General features: G+C 42.7%; 3 protein-coding genes across 5 annotated transcripts; 1 reads left to right on the forward strand and 2 right to left on the reverse strand.

Annotated features, from left to right (window-relative positions):
• Positions 1–855: 855 nt before the first annotated feature.
• Positions 856–2,072, reverse strand: LOC112900659 (zinc finger BED domain-containing protein RICESLEEPER 2-like). Its single transcript, XM_025969491.1, has 2 exons — positions 1,064–2,072; positions 856–974 (listed from the first exon to the last, which is right to left on the reverse strand). Exons 1-2 carry the CDS (start codon positions 2,070–2,072, stop codon positions 856–858), a joined length of 1,128 nt encoding a protein of 375 aa, XP_025825276.1.
• Positions 2,073–5,949: 3,877 nt separating this feature from the next.
• On the forward strand, positions 5,950–13,219 carry LOC112899273 (calmodulin-binding transcription activator 4-like). 3 transcript variants are annotated; one of them, XM_025967675.1, is made up of 13 exons: positions 5,950–6,188; positions 6,465–6,548; positions 7,034–7,159; positions 7,244–7,359; positions 7,852–7,940; positions 8,158–8,203; positions 8,617–9,049; positions 9,663–9,787; positions 10,065–10,475; positions 10,564–11,246; positions 11,557–12,148; positions 12,273–12,599; positions 12,879–13,219. In XM_025967675.1, exons 2-13 carry the CDS (start codon positions 6,542–6,544, stop codon positions 12,960–12,962), a joined length of 3,039 nt encoding a protein of 1,012 aa, XP_025823460.1. In that variant the 5' UTR covers positions 5,950–6,188; positions 6,465–6,541; the 3' UTR covers positions 12,963–13,219. The 3 variants fall into 3 exon arrangements, with proteins under 3 accessions (XP_025823460.1, XP_025823459.1, XP_025823461.1); XM_025967674.1 differs by lacking the exon at positions 6,465–6,548; XM_025967676.1 differs by lacking the exons at positions 5,950–6,188; positions 6,465–6,548; positions 7,034–7,159; positions 7,244–7,359; positions 7,852–7,940 and having other exon boundaries at positions 8,159–8,203; positions 8,622–9,049.
• A 917-nt stretch (positions 13,220–14,136) lies between these two features.
• Positions 14,137–16,752, reverse strand: LOC112899274 (mediator of RNA polymerase II transcription subunit 30-like). Its single transcript, XM_025967677.1, has 3 exons — positions 16,275–16,752; positions 15,108–15,185; positions 14,137–14,406 (listed from the first exon to the last, which is right to left on the reverse strand). The coding sequence occupies exons 1-3, from the start codon at positions 16,626–16,628 to the stop codon at positions 14,308–14,310; spliced, it is 531 nt and encodes a 176-aa protein (XP_025823462.1). The 5' UTR covers positions 16,629–16,752; the 3' UTR covers positions 14,137–14,307.
• Positions 16,753–17,827: the final 1,075 nt, after the last annotated feature.

Here is a 17,827-nt window from a genome sequence, read left to right on the forward strand (position 1 = left end):
TTATGCAAATATCTAGTGTACAAAGTTGTATCAAAATATCTTATTTCAAAAATATTAGGAAATTAATTATCAAACATGATATTCAAAATGACTACGGATCCAATACGTCCTACAAAGAAACGAAGAAAGAAAGGAACCAAGTGATAATATCAGCTGTATCTATACTGATCATTTGTCGAGTTAAGTTCGGATTGGGTCAAAAAATAGCATAACTGTCATTTGTTCCTTCGGCTCAAGCCCAAGCCGAACCTGGCCAGACACATGGTCGGGTACTCGGGTTAGCTAGGTCCGGATTAGGTCAAGTCAAACCTAACTTTTTGTGTACAATTTTCAAGTCGTGCCGAATATTCATTGTGCAGGTTGGGTCGGGTTCATCAGGTCGCGCGGTGTCCATGATCAGGCCTAGCCTTTGGGTCGGGTTCATCAAGTCGGTGGCCATGAAGCTCTGGGCGTTCGGGATTACCCGAAATTTCGGGTCGGTTAATTCGGGTTATAATAAATTCGGGTTTTGAGATCTGCTACCCGAAATTGTACCCAATATTTTAATACCCGAAATTTTGGGTACCCAATATTTCGGGTTCGGGTTCGGGAATACCCATACTACCCGAAATCAGCACAAAGTCGATTTATATAGCAAAAAATCAACAAAAAGCAACAGCATAAACAACTCTCCAGCACCCATACATTCAAGCAACAACTTTATAGTAGCAAAAACAACATTATAGTTGAAATATGACACATAATTTAGAAGCATTACATTTCAGCAGTGATACTTTATAGTAGCAAACTAGCAATACATTCTAGTAAGGCAGCAACAATACTTTATAGCAAAACATTGCAGCAGCAACACATAATTTAAGATGTACATGTCCCAGCAGCAGCAATGGAGTTGCTTCCCGTTGCCGTTGCATGTGTCCTTGAAGTGGAAGCTTGTTGTTTACCTTTTTCTTTTGCACCAAATTCCTCAATTAATTCTGCAAGGAACCAATGTCCAGTCAATAGTGGAATAAAAAGGATTGACCAATTTACCAAATTGCAACAAATAAATGAAGGAATGTTTTACCTTGTTCAATCATGGTTAATTCCTCGATATTCTCTTCAATGTCAACGGGTACCGACCATCTTAGCCAATCTTGTGTACATACTAGTGCTTCAAGCATGAATGGAGTAAGGGAGCTTCGGAAGTCATCTAGAATGCGTCCACTTGTGCTAAATGCCGACTCTGAAGCTACTGATGAGATAGGTATAGCAAGAACATCGCGGGCCAAGCGAGACAAAATTGGAAACCTCTGCTCAGATGCCTTCCACCACACTAAAAGGTCAATCTTCATTTCGGTGTCTTCAGTTTCTTCAGCAAGATATTTGTCAAGTTCAGACTTGGTATTGTTGCTTGAAGCATTGCCTAGTCTCATCCTCTTAGCGATGACTTCCTTCAGTTTGCCCCCTCTACCTCCCTTTGATGCTACTGGATCAATTGCATCAGATGTCTCTTCAGCTGGACCATACATTTTCTTATATTCTTCAAATAACTCATGAACACAAGTGTCAATTGCTTCCCAAACTAGTTGTCCCCTTTCCTCACCAAATATCTCTTCAATAGTTATCTTTGTGTACATAGATAACTTGTATCTTGGATCAAGACAACCAGCAACAAAAATCAATAAATTTATGTTCTCCTTCTCCTTTCCCTTTCCCCTCCCCTTGTCATTCACAATTGTATTGCTATTGCTGGTGTGCCAAAATCCCCAATATTTGTCAAATTTATCTTTCATTCTCCTGCCCATAGCTGATTGCACAACATCTGTACTGTTCAACCAGGATTGAATCAACAAGTGTACTTCTCCAATCTCATGAAAGAATGTATGTGAAGTAACATGGAGTGTAGCAGAGACACGGACAGTAAGATCATGGAAATGTTCTAGAAAATCAGCCATCTTCTTCACATTTTCCCAATCAGTTTCATCTGGGTGACCAAATCCATCCCTTACTTCAGATAGGTCAATAACATAACTCATGTCTTCATCAACTAATCTAGTGAACACTTTCTCATAAACAATTGCAGCTTTAAGCATGATACAAGTGGAGTTCCATCTTGTTGGGACGTCAAGCTTCAAAATGGCTTATTGGTCAACTTCTCTTCCTCTATAAGTTCCTTAAATTTAGCTATTCTTGAACCTCCATTTCGAATATACCTAACAGCAGCTCTAACACGCTTCACAGAGAGGTCCACTTCTTTTAGGCCATCTTGCACGATGAGGTTAACAATGTGTACTGCACACCTCATGTGCAAGTACTTGCCATTAGCAATATTTGTTCTGCTTAGTTGCCTCCTCAAATAACCAATACCAGTATCATTGGCACTTGCATTGTCAACTGTTATAGTCATTACTCTCTCTAATCCCCATTCAGTCATGCATCTGATCACATTTTTACCAATGTCATCACCTTTGTGCCCCTTCACCATGAAGAAACCAATCACTTTCTTATGCATTTTCCAATTATCATCAATAAAACTAGCAGTCACGGTCATGTAGCCATCTTGCTGCTGAGAAGTCCAGCAATCTGTTGTTAAGCATACCCTTTGACAAGAGTCTTTGAAGAATTTCTTCAGCTTGGCTTTCTCTTGGAAGTAGCATCGAACTGTATCTCTAGTACATGTTCTTCTAGATGGAAGCTGAAAACGTGGGCATGCTTTTGCCATAAACTTTCTCAATCCTGATTTCTCACCAAAGCAAAATGGTTGCTCATCTTCTATGACCATCTCAGCAAATGCAGCCCTAAGTTCATCTTGATCAAACCTCCAATTGCCAATAACTTCACCTTGGGTTGCTTGCATAATACCTTGCGTTGGATCTTTGTTAAACTTGTGTGGATTGCGCTTGCAAACATTGAAATGTCTCTTCAAAGAAGATGTACCATTTGACTTTGTGTCTGCCTTCATGGTACGGCTGCAATATTTACACCTAGCAGTTCTCACAATACCCTTATCATCTTTCATCTGAACAAAGTGCTTCCACATCTCTGATCTTGATGCCATCGGTTTCCTTCCATCCAACTCAACAACTGTTTCTACCAACTCAACCTGCGATGCCTGAGTTCCTACTGCCACAGACTCAACCTCCATATCTATCCGCGAATCAGGTTCTGCTTCTGCCATCTATATGAAAAAATTGAAAAGGAACAACGCTAGATTGAGGGCTCGAGGTTCTGCATCTGCTTTCTACATATCTAGCACGGGAAGAATAGGAAAAGGGGATTCTTGCCTGGTCCTGGTCGCCGGCCGGCTGTGCTTGAGCTGGGAGGGGTGGTGCCGACGCAGGGTGGGGTGGCATGGTGGCCGGTGGCGGCGCGACCGCGCGAGCCGCGAGGTCCTGGGCGGCTGGGCCTGGGCGCATGCGAAGACGAAGCCACGAAGGGGAACCGCCGCATGCCCGCACCGGGCACGGCGTCACCCGCACGGGCGCCCGGGCGCACGGCCGCGGGGCTCGGGCGCTGCGCCGCTGGGCGCTGCGGGGCTGCGCCGCCTGCGCGCCCTGCGCGCTCCGCGCTGCGCCTGCGCCGCTGCAGGGCTGCGGCCTGGGCCTGCCGCCTAGCGCCTGCGGGGCTCGGGGGCTGCGCCGCTGGGCGCTGCGGGGCTGCGCCGCTGCAGGGCTGCGGCCTGGGCCTGCCGCCTGGCGCCTGCGGCCCTGCGGGCACCGCCGCACCGGGGCACCAGGCAGGCGGGCAGTGCGGCACTGCGGCGGCTGACGGTGACTGCTGTGCTGGCGGCTGGCCTGTGCCTGTGCGGGAGCGGGACTGCAGCTTGGTGCTTGCTAGGGTTGCGGCTTGCGGGTTGCCTGCTTGGTAATGGGCCGGCCCACCGCGGGGGAAGTGGAAGTGGCCTGTTCGGGTATTTCGGGTATTTCGGGTACCGCGGGTTGAAACCCGAAATACCCGAAATTAATTCGGGTTTTCGCATATGCCACCCGAAAATGTTGTTCGGGCTTCGGGATTCGGGTTTTTCGGTTTCGGGTTCGGGTTTTCTCGGGTTTGGGCTTCGGGTTCGGTTTTTATGCCCGGAGTGAGCCATGATCAGGCCTAGCTCTATCACACTGGAACACAATTATTGCTACACTGGAGAAATGACAGCATCGGTTGCTATCACCTATGAATGGTTTACACTAAAGAGTCCAGGTCAAGTCGTTCTTAAATGCACAGCAGCAGTCCTAAGTCCTAACATGTCTCTGAGTTTCGGATGTGAACCTTCGGTTTCAATTCCTGTTCCAGTTTCACCTTGTTTGTTTCGTTTCTTTACATAAACAGGAGTCCCATAGCTAGCATGTACAGTCTCGGGATTAAAAACCGTCGTCCATATCAGAAACGGGTTCACACAAGAATCCCCCATGACCTGTTCACATTCAAGAATTCACAAAATTCATCTCCATTATGATTTTAATAAAATTTAAGGGCGGCCCCTTTGGTAAGGCTCTTGTGCTTCTCACGCCTCCAAGAGCCAATGAAGAAAAGAAAACTACATATTAAGGGGGTCACTCTGGATCCATTTTACATTGATAACGCGCCCTCTTCCACTTATAGGTAGTTTGAGAGAAGTTTTTTCTTTCCTCCGGCAAACAAACAAACATGATAGAGGGTTTTCGGCTACTTGACCTAAATATTGCTTTTAAGTCGGTGCCAATTAAGGACAAGAAGCCTCTCAAATGGAGCTAGGCCGGCTCTATAATTTTAAGGGTCCTTGGTCAAGCAAGAAGATAAGGACCCGTTGAACTAATTTTTAGTTACAAAATTATAGCATATAGTACGAATAATAAAAGTTACTTTGCAATATATGTATAGCTCATAAAACATATAACAATAGTATAAAAAATAAAAAAATGACCGTTATAAGGTTTGTGATGGACTTTCAAAGGCTTATTACGCCAAATAGAAAATTATATGTACTAATTACCTATATGATCTTGGCCCCCAGCTCCATAGGTCCCCGGCGATCGCACTGCCCACCCCGTTAGTGCCAGCCCTGAATGGAGCCTTCCCCTACGCGAAATTGGAGGCATAACTATCGTAATACTACTAAAGTGTAGAGCTTTGAGCCTTCTTCAGTCATTCTTAGTGTAAAGTTTTATTGTACAATTTTCAATAGCGTCATGTCATCTAAGGATATTTGAGTAGATGAATGAAACTAGATCTCACAATGTAAAAATTTGATTTCACAATTTCATATGGTACCATATCATTTAAATGCTGCATTTAAGTGATTAATGTGAGTGGATAAAATGTGTGGAGATGAAACAAAATTTTCTTTAATGGGAGTTTCAAACAGTTTCAAGGTATTGGTAACCGTATACAACGAGTTTATCATGATGAAACTGTTACCGTATCTCATAAAAAATATCATGTCATATCATTTAATTTGCTGATATGGCATCTTCTTAAATATAAATGAAACTTCCAAATGGCCATAGGTATAAATATATATCTGGAGATGATAAACTGAAGTTCAGCGTAGAATAATAACTAGCATGTGAACATCGCGAATCTCAGAAACGACGCAAGTGTTCATTAACAACTACACACGTGCCTACGGCAAGTCGGCAATTCACCTAACCCTCCTGCGCAAACAACAAACGGTTGCTTTCGCGGTCAGGTGTGAAGGACTCACCAATCCTGCTCCCAAAATGGTTTCCTGGCATCATCATCTCTCCCCCCAGTCCCAAGTCAAGCTATAAACAAAACCAGAACGAAAAAGGCAGAGGGAAAAAAGAATTCAAAGGCAGCAGTTTAACTGCTTAACTCATGTTTGCCTAGCTGCTCATGGCAATATGAAAATTCCATGTGCACCTACACACTAATATTTTATCACAATTGTTTATCCTTACCACCAGCACCGAGTAAATTTCTGTGGATGGACTAGACTCTACCCCTGGGGACAAAAGGCCCGTCGCTGTCTTGAATTGCAGAAGCAACCAACTCGGCTGATCCGTTCGGTCGCCATTTCGCCTCTCTCTCGCGGCCTGCTTCTCCTCCGGAGTATCTGTGGATTCAGCTCTTGTGTGAAAGGGGCTTTCAGAGCTTTGGTTGATTGCTAGGGGGCCATTTCTTGAGGCTCCCGAGTCTTGGGCCCCCCACCTCTTCCTTCCCCTTCCATGGGAGCTTCGAAGCTGCTGGATCTCTGCAAGTGACCATGAGTCAGAGTGAGTGTTTTCCTCTTGATTTATCATCATTTATTTGGTGGTTCTTTGATTGGCGAGGCCAAGGCTTTAGCTTTGCTTGCCGGGAGTTGACCTGGGTGGGGGCGAGTAGCGGTTCTTGGCTGTGCGCCCTCGATTCCTTCCGATGCTGTTAAGGGACTAATAACAGGATGCCATCTCTGCCGAGTCTGCGTGGAATATTTGTCTATTGGTTGATTGTTTTTCCCTGCAAATTGGATTCTTATGGCCTTCTGTTCCTGCGGTGATTGATCAAATAAGGTGTTTATCAGCCTCTTTTCAAGCCAAGGAATAAATTTTTCGATTGGGTATGAGGCAGGAACCACTGTTACAGGTGTATGAAAGGTGCGGACATTCTCAAGATTATTTGGTCAGTTTGGAGCAGCTCGTGTTCCATTCCAACCAACTGGGGTTCGAATTCGTCGTTTAGTTTTTGGTACAACTGCAATAAATTTTTGGAAGGATAAAGACGTACCTTTTTGGGGATTGTCTTGTGTTAGGATTTCACTAACCTTATTTTGCACCATATGAAATGAGTAAATCTTGGCAAGTTTTATGGTTCTGTTGGGGTTTTGACCCCCTGCTGAGAAATCAGTATATTTCTTACACAAGCTTGAATCCTTTAAGTGAATTGGGATTTTTTTTTCTTTTCTTAAACTTATATATATGATATATTTGTGCTGAGGAGAGAATGATTGCTCCAGCTAATCATAACCCATGATGAATTATATGACAGTGTTACAACTTTATCATGGTCCTGTGGGGTTTAGCACAAATTAACTAGTACTATACCTTATTGTCTTATCTTTTTGTCCTTTCCCTGCCTTTAGGTTTTGACATCAACGTGCTTCGTGAGGAAGCAAGGACTAGGTGGTTAAAGCCTTCTGAAGTATACTATATCCTGCAGAATCACGAGAGGTTCCCGATCACCCATGAGGCACCGAGGAAGCCACCCAGTATAGCCGCATTCCCTTAACTGGAGAAATTTTCTCTTGTATAATTGTTCCGGTTCCTTGACAGCATTTTTGTTTGTTCTACAGGTGGTTCACTATTCCTTTACAATCGTCGTGTGAATCGGTATTTCCGAAGAGATGGCCACACATGGCGGAGGAAGAAGGATGGAAGAACTGTTGGGGAGGCTCATGAACGCTTGAAGGTTTATTTCCTGTTTTCTCAATCATTTAGTTCAATGGTTGCTGTTAACTTTTATATAGTCAATATTAAAACACACACAGTTCAATCAAATCATCTTGTCAAGACTTTGGAAGGGTGTTACTCTAAGATATTTAATATGACAAAATCATTTATCATGCCAATCGCATCAACTATATTACATTTAGTTGCTCCTATCGTGAATTTGTTAACATGCACATCAGAGTGCGCGCACATTTAATTACTGCTAATGGTCCATTGGATTCCTAGTATGGATATTTATCAAGCCTCCTCTTCAACTTGAACATTTTTCTTGATATCTCAGAGTATGCATAACAAACTAGTGGTGTCTTCAAATGTTTAATATGAACATTTGGTTCACTCAAAACAAAGGCGGTACCTTTATCTCCCTAGTTTATTATGGATCCATAAATCTGGAAGGAGGTTATTGATCAGCGTCCTCTGCCTCAGATATGACATTTTCTCATCATTGCAGGTTGGAAATGTCGATGCTCTGAGTTGCTATTATGCTCATGGTGAGCAAAATCCATGTTTCCAGAGGCGGTGTTTCTGGATGTTGGAACCGTAAGATAATCTTTCCATTCAGTTAGCTCAAAACTTGTGAAATTGATATCTATGGCCATCTAAGTTGTATGTGGTCACTGGAGTCGCAATTGTGCAGAGTTTCTGTGTGTAATTTGTTACTTTTATAGTATATATATTGGACTGTTTGCAAACATCTATCTGCGGAAGAAAGCACTGATTACAAATTTTATTTGACACGTATTCTCTATATTCGCAGTGCATATGAGCACATTGTGCTGGTACAGTATAGAGAGGTGGCTGAGGTATGTAACATTAATTTTGCCATGTTCTTAAAACAAAAAACATTCCCATGCTATACTTTTGTACATTTTTTCTGGTGTTGTTTAACATGATCATCTACTCTGCAAATAAATACTGACAGGACAGACTCCAATGACTTATTGAGCTCTTTTTGAACAGAAAATGCCACTTACCAGAATTGGTTCATGCCTTTCATTAATTGTTATCCTTTAGAAATTACAGAAAATAGTTTCATTCTATTCCAAATAAATTTGTAAAAATTTAAGACTATGTTTAGTATGAATTAGATCTACTCTCAATCACTTGTACTATAAGAGATTCTTTGGTTTTATGGCTTTTCTATTGTTATGTTAATAGAGGAACTCTTTCCATAATTAATGATGTGTGTGAAAATTCGTGTTTCTCCCTTTCCCAGGGCAGATATTATTCATCAAAGCTGTCGAATGGACCACCAGAATCTCTTTCATCTTTGGGATATCCACATGCCATCTATGGAAACCAATATCTCAGCTCTACTTCTGGCACTAGTGAGGGCAGTGAATCCCATCAGAGCTATTCTAATTTGAGTTCTGTAACTGAAGTAAGTTCCTATTCTGGTAACAAAGAGTACAACAAAGATGGTGGCAGTTTACTAAGCATACCAGAGCTTGGACAGACTTGTCTGGAACAAACTACAGAAGTTTATCAGGCTGATAATGATAATTCAAAAAATAAGTCTGGGCTTAATGTGGCTTTGAAGAAGATAGCTGAGCAGTTAAGTTTGGGTGACGATGAAGATGACTATATTTACACAAATCAAGTTCAGCCTTTGGGATTCGCTACAAATATTGAGGCTACAGATAAGAAGGGTAATCACATAAGCAGCTAACTAGAAAAATATTTTCATCATTCCTGCATTTCTTATTAGGTCCATAGGAAGAAAAAATCAAAAATGTTTTCCGCTTTCTAATTGTACATACATAAGAAAATTTATAAAAAGGATGAAAATGTTGACAGGCTAATTATGTGTATAATTTAGGACATCTTTCTAATGCCTAAATTTGTTGGAAAAAGAATAGTGCTAACTATTATACTAGAGTGAACTCTGTCAGAACTAGGCTGGAGTCAACTTTTTTCATAGTTAAAGTTTCTTTCTTTTCCTTTTCTCTACGGGGCCTATTGCAACCTGTCCTGCGATAGTGTAATGTCCTGCTACAAAAAATTTTTTTTTTGGGCAAACCAATGTGTGCTTTTTATGTTGAGCACATGTATCGCTGGATTTAAAGTCTCTCAATACATTCCACTGTAATTAGGGAAAATGAACATTTCTGACATTTCAGTACATGCAAATTTCCTGTTGATGCCCAAGTGGTGTGCCAGCTTGTGGCCTTTTGGCACACTTTGATAGAAACCATCATATTGTTAGGGTATCTGAACTAACTGATAGTTTAATGTTAACACTTCTTTCGCTGCCTTATTCAGATGACAACCAAATAAAACAAATTCAACCAGAAGGAGCACAAAAAGGTTTAGGCAGGAATATAGCACCATCATGGGAAGATGTGTTGCACTCCAGTTCAGGCTTGCCAACTCCATCTATATACCAGGTGAGGAAATTGTAATTTCGGATTCTTCTTCTTCTTTGTAGAACATTTTACCCTCATTCAATCCACTACTCTTTGGGAACATTTGATGTTGAAATGCATTCGATATTTATTTGTAATTTGGTGTTTGGGGATAATCTTCATGCTATTACAAACATACTTAAATGTCTTGTTCTTTTCCGTATCAAAATTATACCCATGTGTTCAGAAATCTCTTTGTGCACTAGTACCTAGTACCCTCACCAAAGTGTATTAACTACTTGAATTTTTTGCATAACAGTCAGATGTCCAGTATCAGCAAAATTCAGAATATCATCCACCAGGAAGCCTAGACAGCAGTGATTTGCGCATACAACTTTCTGCTGCTAAAAGATTTCTTTTAGGGCCAGAAGCCTCCATTGACTCGCCATCTTCAAACTTTATTCTGAGGAACAAGAAGAATGGTGGAACTGATATTCTTTCAGCTCATGAGAGTAGGCTTGAAAGCTCTCTGAACCCAGATTGGAAAACAAAAGCACCGTTAACATTTCAAAGCAATTCACAGGGCTCTGAAATAACAGAGTTGTTGTTTGACCGTGGTCAGCTTGAACCCTACTCCAGAGCAGATACAAGACTTACCTTGGGACAGATAAAGCAGTTTAACATTCGTGAGATTTCTCCAGAATGGGCATTCTCCTATGAGATCACTAAGGTAAATCATGAAGTTTTAGCATTTTGACGCCATATAATACCAACTGTTTTCATTTGCATATGCTCCTCTCACAATCTCATCTATTCAGGTCATCATTACGGGAGATTTTCTATTTGATTCGTCAAATTTGTGTTGGGCAGTCATGTTTGGTGACAGCGAGGTACCTGCTGAAATAGTTCAGCCGGGTGTCCTTCGCTGCCACACACCACTGCACAGCAGTGGAAAACTCAGAGTCTGCATTACCTCAGGGAACAGAGAAGTTTGCAGTGAATTCAAAGAATTTGAGTTTCGCTCAAAACCAACCTCTTCTGGTTCCTCAGACCTTGCACCATCTTCTAGATCCCTGAAATCTAGTGAAGAATTATTATTTCTTGCCAAATTTGTTAGAATGCTTTTGTTGGAGAATGGAAGCTCCGAAGTTCCAGATAGTGATCCCCAATCTGGACAGTGTCCAAAACTTAGGATGAATGAAGAGCTCTGGGATAGGTTAATTCATGAACTCAATCTAGGATGTGAAAATCCACTAAGTACAGTTGATCAGATTATGGAGGAACTTCTGAAAAGTAGATTACAACGGTGGTTATCAGTGAAGCTCAAAGGATTCAATGGAACATCTTCTTCTTTGTCCAAGCATGACCAGGGTATCATACACTTAATTTCTGCACTAGGCTATGAGTGGGCACTGTCTTCAGTTCTCAGTGCTGGAGTTGGTCTAAACTTTCGTGATTCAAATGGATGGACTGCACTTCATTGGGCTGCTTATTTTGGAAGGTAATCAATATTGATATTGTAGAGCTGGTAACTTCAATTCTATTTTTTTTCTTGCTGCATTTTCTCCATAAGGATTTTCATGGACAGAAAGACATATCCTTGTGTTGACTGAAGAAATAATTTTCCTATTATGTGTTATTTGCGTACCATTATGCTGTTAACTTGGTATAGTGGCATGTATCAACACAAATTGTTCCATTATCGTTTTCTTTCTCATTTGCTTCAAGTGTTGGTACATTTTGTTATTTATTGTCGTGGAACTAGCAAGCTACCTTGAAAAATAATGATTAGCAAGTCCATTTGATTGCAGGGAAAAGATGGTTGCTGCACTTCTTGCTGCTGGTGCATCAGCAACAGCAGTCACCGATCCTACTGCACAAGACCCAGTTGGCAAAACAGCAGCTTTCCTGGCTTCTGAACGAGGGCATACAGGCCTTGCAGGTTATCTTTCAGAAGTGTCGCTGACTAGCTATCTTGCATCACTTACTATAGAAGAAAGTGATGTTTCAAAAGGATCAGCTGAAATTGAAGCAGAGAGGGCAGTGGAAAGCATATCTCAGAGGAGTGCACAACTGCATGGTGGCACAGAAGATGAGCTCTCAATGAAGGACTCTTTGGCAGCAGTGAGAAACGCAGCTCAAGCAGCAGCTCGCATCCAGAATGCTTTCCGTGCCTTCTCTTTCAGGAAGAGACAGCAAAAGACTGCTCGACTTAGGGATGAATATGGAATGACTCAAGAAGATATAGATGAACTTGCAGCCGCATCAAGATTGTACCACCAAGCTCATGCTTCAAGTGGCCAGTTTTATGATAAAGCGGCTGTTTCAATTCAGAAGAAATACAAAGGTTGGAAAGGGCGCAAACATTTTCTAAACATGAGAAGAAATGCGGTTAAAATACAGGTAAGGGAATCGAGAAATGTTGTATTGGATAGTCTAAAAATCCTCGTTAATTTTCAATTCATGGGCATGATATCTGGCAAGTTGATTATACTTTCTTTAGTCTTAAGGTCTTGCTTTTGTACAGGCCCATGTAAGAGGCCATCAAGTGAGGAAGAAATACAGAACAATTGTAAGCACTGTCAGTGTGCTAGAGAAAGTAATACTTAGGTGGCGCCGGAAAGGACATGGCCTACGTGGCTTCCGAGCTGAGCAGCAACCGATGGTTGGAGCAGTAGAGGAGGATGACGAGGAAGACGATGACTTTGATGATGATGAAGCGGTCAAGGTTTTCCGGCGGCAGAAGGTCGATCAGGCTGTAAAGGAGGCTGTGTCAAGAGTGCTGTCCATGGTAGACTCTACTGAAGCAAGGATGCAGTATCGTCGAATGCTTGAGGAGTTTCGCCAAGCATCGGTAAGAAGTTAAATGAACTTAACAGTTAAGTGAATTTCTCGTCATAATTCATGTTGCCCAAGGAAAGTATAGTTCAAAAAATAGAAATAAAGAGTAACTTACTCGAGTAACAAATATGAAACGATCAAAGCATTAATGTCTCCAAAGGTCAGATGTATGGTAAGCAGTGCAAATTTCAATGCAATATGCTTCTAAAATTTCCAGTAGTGTGCATCTAAGTTTGCTCTCCTTTTATCCAAGTAAAATTTCCAAATTGTGATTAATCAGTTGTAAATGCAGGCTGAATTGGGTGGATCGCAGGAAGTAACATCAATATTTGACAGTGATTTGGAAATTTTAGGGATCAACAACTTCATGCTCTGAAAAAAGCGCAACATGTAAGGAGCATTTCAGTTTCAAGTGCTGGTGTATGAAGCATTTAGAAGTGTTCAACTTGCTACTAACTAGGACTTCTAGTCAGTTTGTACAGTGATTGCCTGGCTGATGTGGACTGCTGCTTCTATGTATTTTTAATCCCTAAATTATTTGGGAATGGCTGTTCTGTGAACACTGCATTAGATATTTGTAATTCTAGGAGATGTCCTTTTAAGTCAGTTCGGTAATCTGTTTCTCAATAAGTACATCTGTGGATTGCACTTCATATTGCTTGGTAACTATGGGTTCGCACCTTCACATTGCTTCCCCAGAGCTCCCATAACCGCTAAGCATCGATGCTAGATTCTATAAGTGATATCACAACTCATATAGACTTTGCCTTACCAATAAAACTCATCACAGTTATCAATTTCAGTTAGCAGAAAAGAATTTGCATTGTATATCTGCACGTGAGAAGCCAAATTTCACAGAAACCTAGCGTGTATTTGGTTTGGAGATGGGTTGGGTCCATTTCTAGTTTTTGAGTGGGTTGGGTTCAATCCGGATTTAACCCACGTAGTGTTTGGTTAGAAGGATGAGTCCAACCCAATTCTTTGTTTGGTTGGAGGGATTTATAGAAACGGAATGGATGTCTATTTCACACCATTAGCAACTCTGTTATTTTTTCCCCTCTACATCTTATCTTCTTCCCAGCTCGGCCCGCTCGCCTCCGCCGTCCTCCCCGCCGCCGCCCGAGCTCGCCTGCACCGCCCCTGCTCATCTTCCCGCGCCCGCGCCCTCCACCCGTCGCTGCTCCTGCTCCTGCCCCCGCCCCCGCTGCCCCTGCTCCAGCCTCCACTGCCACTGCGCTCGGCGTCCACCGCGTCCTCCTCACTCACTCCTCACTCACGGCCCTTGCGCTTGGCCTCCGCCACCTCCTCCTCGCTCACGGGCACACCGCCGCGGCCCCACCTCAGCCCACACGAGCAGAACGGTCAAGTGGGTCAGGACGGTCCCTTCGTTTTGGAGGGACCAATCCAACCCGTATCTGATGGGAATATTTCTATGCGGGTTGGACCCAACCCCCGTAGGATTGCAACCAAACGCAGGTCCAGCTAGGTCGAACCCATCCCGACCCAATTGGACCCTCCAACCAAACACATGCCTAGTCTCGAAAAGAAGATTCACAGAAGTTCATGATATGCATATATACTGTTACATAAAAAACAGCATCCGCGTCCAACATACATGTTATCTGCATCTGCATCAGTAACTTAATCATAACTACATCTGCAAATCAGCATGCACAATCCTTAAGCATGCATCCACCCCTGGTGGTCTCTCCTTTGACATTTCACACCGAGCAAGGGCTCTGCCACATCGATATGTCTGCTACTAGCTCCCGGAGCTGATCCATGAGGAGCTTTATATGCTTGTTTTTGCTTTCAATTTCCTGCATTAGATCCCATGTCAGACAGATCAGTGTTACATGTGAAATGTATGTTTGATGCATAGATTAAAAAAGTGCATATCATATGTTGCAATTGAATAGAATTCACAACTTCCAGATAGAAAAGATGTTAATACCAATGAAATTGAAAAGTAGGTGAATCACTGGGAATGCAATTATAGTATACAGATCACAACGACAGAAAAGATGCTCGGAAATTTCTAGGAACAAGAGACGCAATACAAAATTTGAACTTTTGAAGAAAGTCCTGTTGCATACAAACAAGAACCTCAGTAAAATAAACCATGCAGATGGTGCAAAATACACCATAAGCACTGACACATAACTTTTTTACACTTCCATCCACTGAAAAGAATGAGAAATCAGTATTTTCACGCTTCATTATTACAAATTTAGCACAGATCACGACATGCTGGTTGAACATATCAGGAAAAGATGGCATGGATTGCAAAGCAACAGCAGAAAAAAAAATGGGAATCGCTTCAATTTTGAAACTTGGAAGTTATTACCCTAGAGAAACCTAAAATAACAAACACGAACATTTGTCGGAATAAATCTGGACCACCCCCCCCCCCCTAAGAAAAAAGATTTTGACAAAACAAATAGGATCAACGCAGCAGTCCAACTTCAGCAGGAATATAGTAGCATAGACTAAACTTACTAGATCATTTACAAGCTAGTACCTTTCTCAAAGCAGATGCACGCTCTTCCAATCTCTCGATCTCAGCATGGTCAGCTTCAGATTCTGTTGATCCTATGTCCTGAAAAGTGAAAACGTGCAACATCATCAAAGAAATGTAACAAATGTGACAAATAGCTTTTCAATCAAAAGGAGCATGATTTTAGAGAAGCTATATGTCGAAGAATCAACAAGTCAAGATCAATTTCAGCTACCATTTTTCTTTACCCAAATCAGAACCACTGCAAACTAATTTCATCTGGAACAGTATGGAAATAACAGTCTTGACAAATGAGTGCTGATTGCACTGCGAAGCAAGGATAATATTAAGCTTTTTCCCTTTAAGGTAAACTGCATATATTAATACGAAGGACAAGTTCCAGCGTACCGGTCAGTTCATCCTAAACAAAAGCCCATACAGTGATCATGTTAAATAAAATACACTGATAGTAGCACCCACCTTGCACCACTCATGGCAATAAACCCTAGCTCAGCAATTATGTGCTTTCTAGTCAGACAAAGATTGTTTTCTGTCTAAGAGCATCTCCAGCAGATCCCCATTCCCCATTCCAACTACCATACTGGGGGAGTTCGTGCAAAAATAGTGCTCCAACAGATCCCCTTTATCTTTTCCTTTTTCCAACAATTACTGGGACAAACCAATAATTCACACCAACTCTCCCCAAAGAAGGGGGAGTTGCACTCTCCCGATATAGTACTTGGATTAGAATGCGATTATTGGGAAACTGCAAAAGCAACTCCCCCAATAACCATGAAAGAAATATTGGGACATCACCGCTGGTTATTGGGAAACTGCTGGAGATGCTCTTACATAGCATGTACTTCGCAAGTTCACATGAAATTTCATCTTATAACAGTGTCACCAAGTAACCGGCCATTTACTGTCCACATGACAGCGCCATGGCTATATCTATGGATAGTTGCCTCGGTACTATTGACACAATTACATTACAGGAGTTGTTCCCATTGCAAACATCTAAAATCGTTGTTGTAATAGAATTAATTTTTGGCCCCCTTGAATCACAACACCCTGATTTCACACCAAAACGCACATCTTTCGTGGCACTATCACAGCATAGTTCATCGCAAAGACTCGGAATTTTCTCCAATATAAGCACCAGTACAATAATTTGGTTAATCAAGCTCTTACCTGCGCGCAGGATGACACGGCGGCGATGGACGTCCGGAGCGCCGTCACGGCGGACTTGTACCGGTGCCTCGCCTCGTCGAGCGACCCGCCGGGACCGGGCGCGCCTCCTGCGTCGGCGGCGTCTGAGTCCGCGGAGTGTGGCGGCGGCGGGGTAGCGGAGTGCTGGTGCTGGGGCCCGGCGGCGGCCGCGGCCGCGGCCGCGGCAGAGACTGAGATGGAGGACCAAAGGCCAGCGTTGCAGAGCTCGTCATTCATGGAGACGAGGATCTGGAACGCGGCGGCGATGGTCTCCTCCAGGTGCCGCTGCCCCTCCGCCGCCAGCTCCTGCCGCCGCCGCGCCGCCTCGGAGGCCATCGGGTAGCCTCACCGGAACCCTAGCTCGCCGCCGCCGCCGCCGATCTACTGCGGCCGAAAGGAAAACTTCCTACTTGATAATGGGCCGAGTACCTTTTTTAAAAAAAAAATAACGGCGCTGCTATTGTTCGGACGACCGTCATCGAATGCTCCATTGAAACATAGAAATAAAATACCTGCAATATTAAAATTTTATGTTTGCAACATCGGAAAATATAGCTCAATGTATACATTCTATTTCTTATAAAAATTCCTGCCGCAACATCATACTATATTTCACATGATATTTTCAAATAAATAATTATAGATGAAACACTAAAAATAAACACTGCAACATAAAAAATCAATAAATAAAATATTAAAAATTAAAAACAAGTTGCAACATTTAAACACCGATCATGCATCATCAAAAGAGATATACATATCCATTGTCCTTAGAGCTCATTTGGGACGGCTCCCTGCTAAAGATGACAACGGCTATAAAATATCTGCGTGCCCGCGGATAGCAAACCCGACGAACGCGGATACAGGTTTGTATTTATGCCCGCGGGCGCGGGTGCGGATACAACCTTGAACCTGATGGATATCTGCTAACGGGTTTGAAAAAATAATATCCGCATCCACGAACCCGCCAAACCCGCAAATTCAATTGGATTTTTTATGTAATAATGGTTTTGAACACTGACTCTTATATGATTGTATAATTTTGTTTATGTTAATATGTGATGTATCATGTATTCATGTATGAGACTAATTCATTTGTTTGCTCAGATTTATTTATTTCCTTAAATAAATGGTGTTTATCTGTTGTTGAAATGTAATGTGTGCTTGATTTCCTAAAGCGTGCGGGTACACGGACGTGCCGCGGGTATACGGATATCCGCGGATAGCGGCTACTGGCATGTTTCGTGCCCGTGGCGGGTTGCGGGCGCGGGTGCAGGCACGGATTTTAGCATGCGGGTACGGGTATACAAAATTATTATCCGCGCGGATTTTATCCATTGCCATCTATACTCCGCTGCTGCAGCTCACGCTAGAGTCCTGTAGCGCGGAGCCGAGGGAGCCACAGCTCCTCCCCGCATAGTTAGCTGTAGCACCTCGGGGTTCGTTTTTAACTCTGGCTACAGTGCAGACCAATTCCGCAGAGTACCGCGGTTAATGTAGCGCGGAGCTGAAACCCCTCCAGACGGAGCCATCCT

The sequence above is a fragment of the Panicum hallii genome, chromosome 7 (assembly GCF_002211085.1).
Source record: "Panicum hallii strain FIL2 chromosome 7, PHallii_v3.1, whole genome shotgun sequence".
NCBI lineage: Eukaryota > Viridiplantae > Streptophyta > Magnoliopsida > Poales > Poaceae > Panicum > Panicum hallii.

What these genes read in the sequence shown, in the direction of transcription:
- LOC112900659 (XM_025969491.1), bottom strand. Translation starts at nt 2,072, where the DNA reads ATGCTTAAAGCTGCAATTGTTTATGAGAAAGTGTTCACTAGATTAGTT. An exon ending in ATTAACCATGATTGAACAAG is followed by an intron (nt 975 to 1,063) that starts GTAAAACATTCC and finishes GGTTCCTTGCAG; the next exon opens with AATTAATTGAGGAATTTGGT.
- LOC112899274 (XM_025967677.1), bottom strand. Translation starts at nt 16,628, where the DNA reads ATGGCCTCCGAGGCGGCGCGGCGGCGGCAGGAGCTGGCGGCGGAGGGG. An exon ending in CCGTGTCATCCTGCGCGCAG is followed by an intron (nt 15,186 to 16,274) that starts GTAAGAGCTTGA and finishes TTCACTTTTCAG; the next exon opens with GACATAGGATCAACAGAATC. An exon ending in GTGCATCTGCTTTGAGAAAG is followed by an intron (nt 14,407 to 15,107) that starts GTACTAGCTTGT and finishes GATCTAATGCAG; the next exon opens with GAAATTGAAAGCAAAAACAA.
- LOC112899273 (XM_025967674.1), top strand. An exon ending in AGGCTCATGAACGCTTGAAG is followed by an intron (nt 7,360 to 7,851) that starts GTTTATTTCCTG and finishes TCATCATTGCAG; the next exon opens with GTTGGAAATGTCGATGCTCT. An exon ending in TCTCCTATGAGATCACTAAG is followed by an intron (nt 10,476 to 10,563) that starts GTAAATCATGAA and finishes TCATCTATTCAG; the next exon opens with GTCATCATTACGGGAGATTT.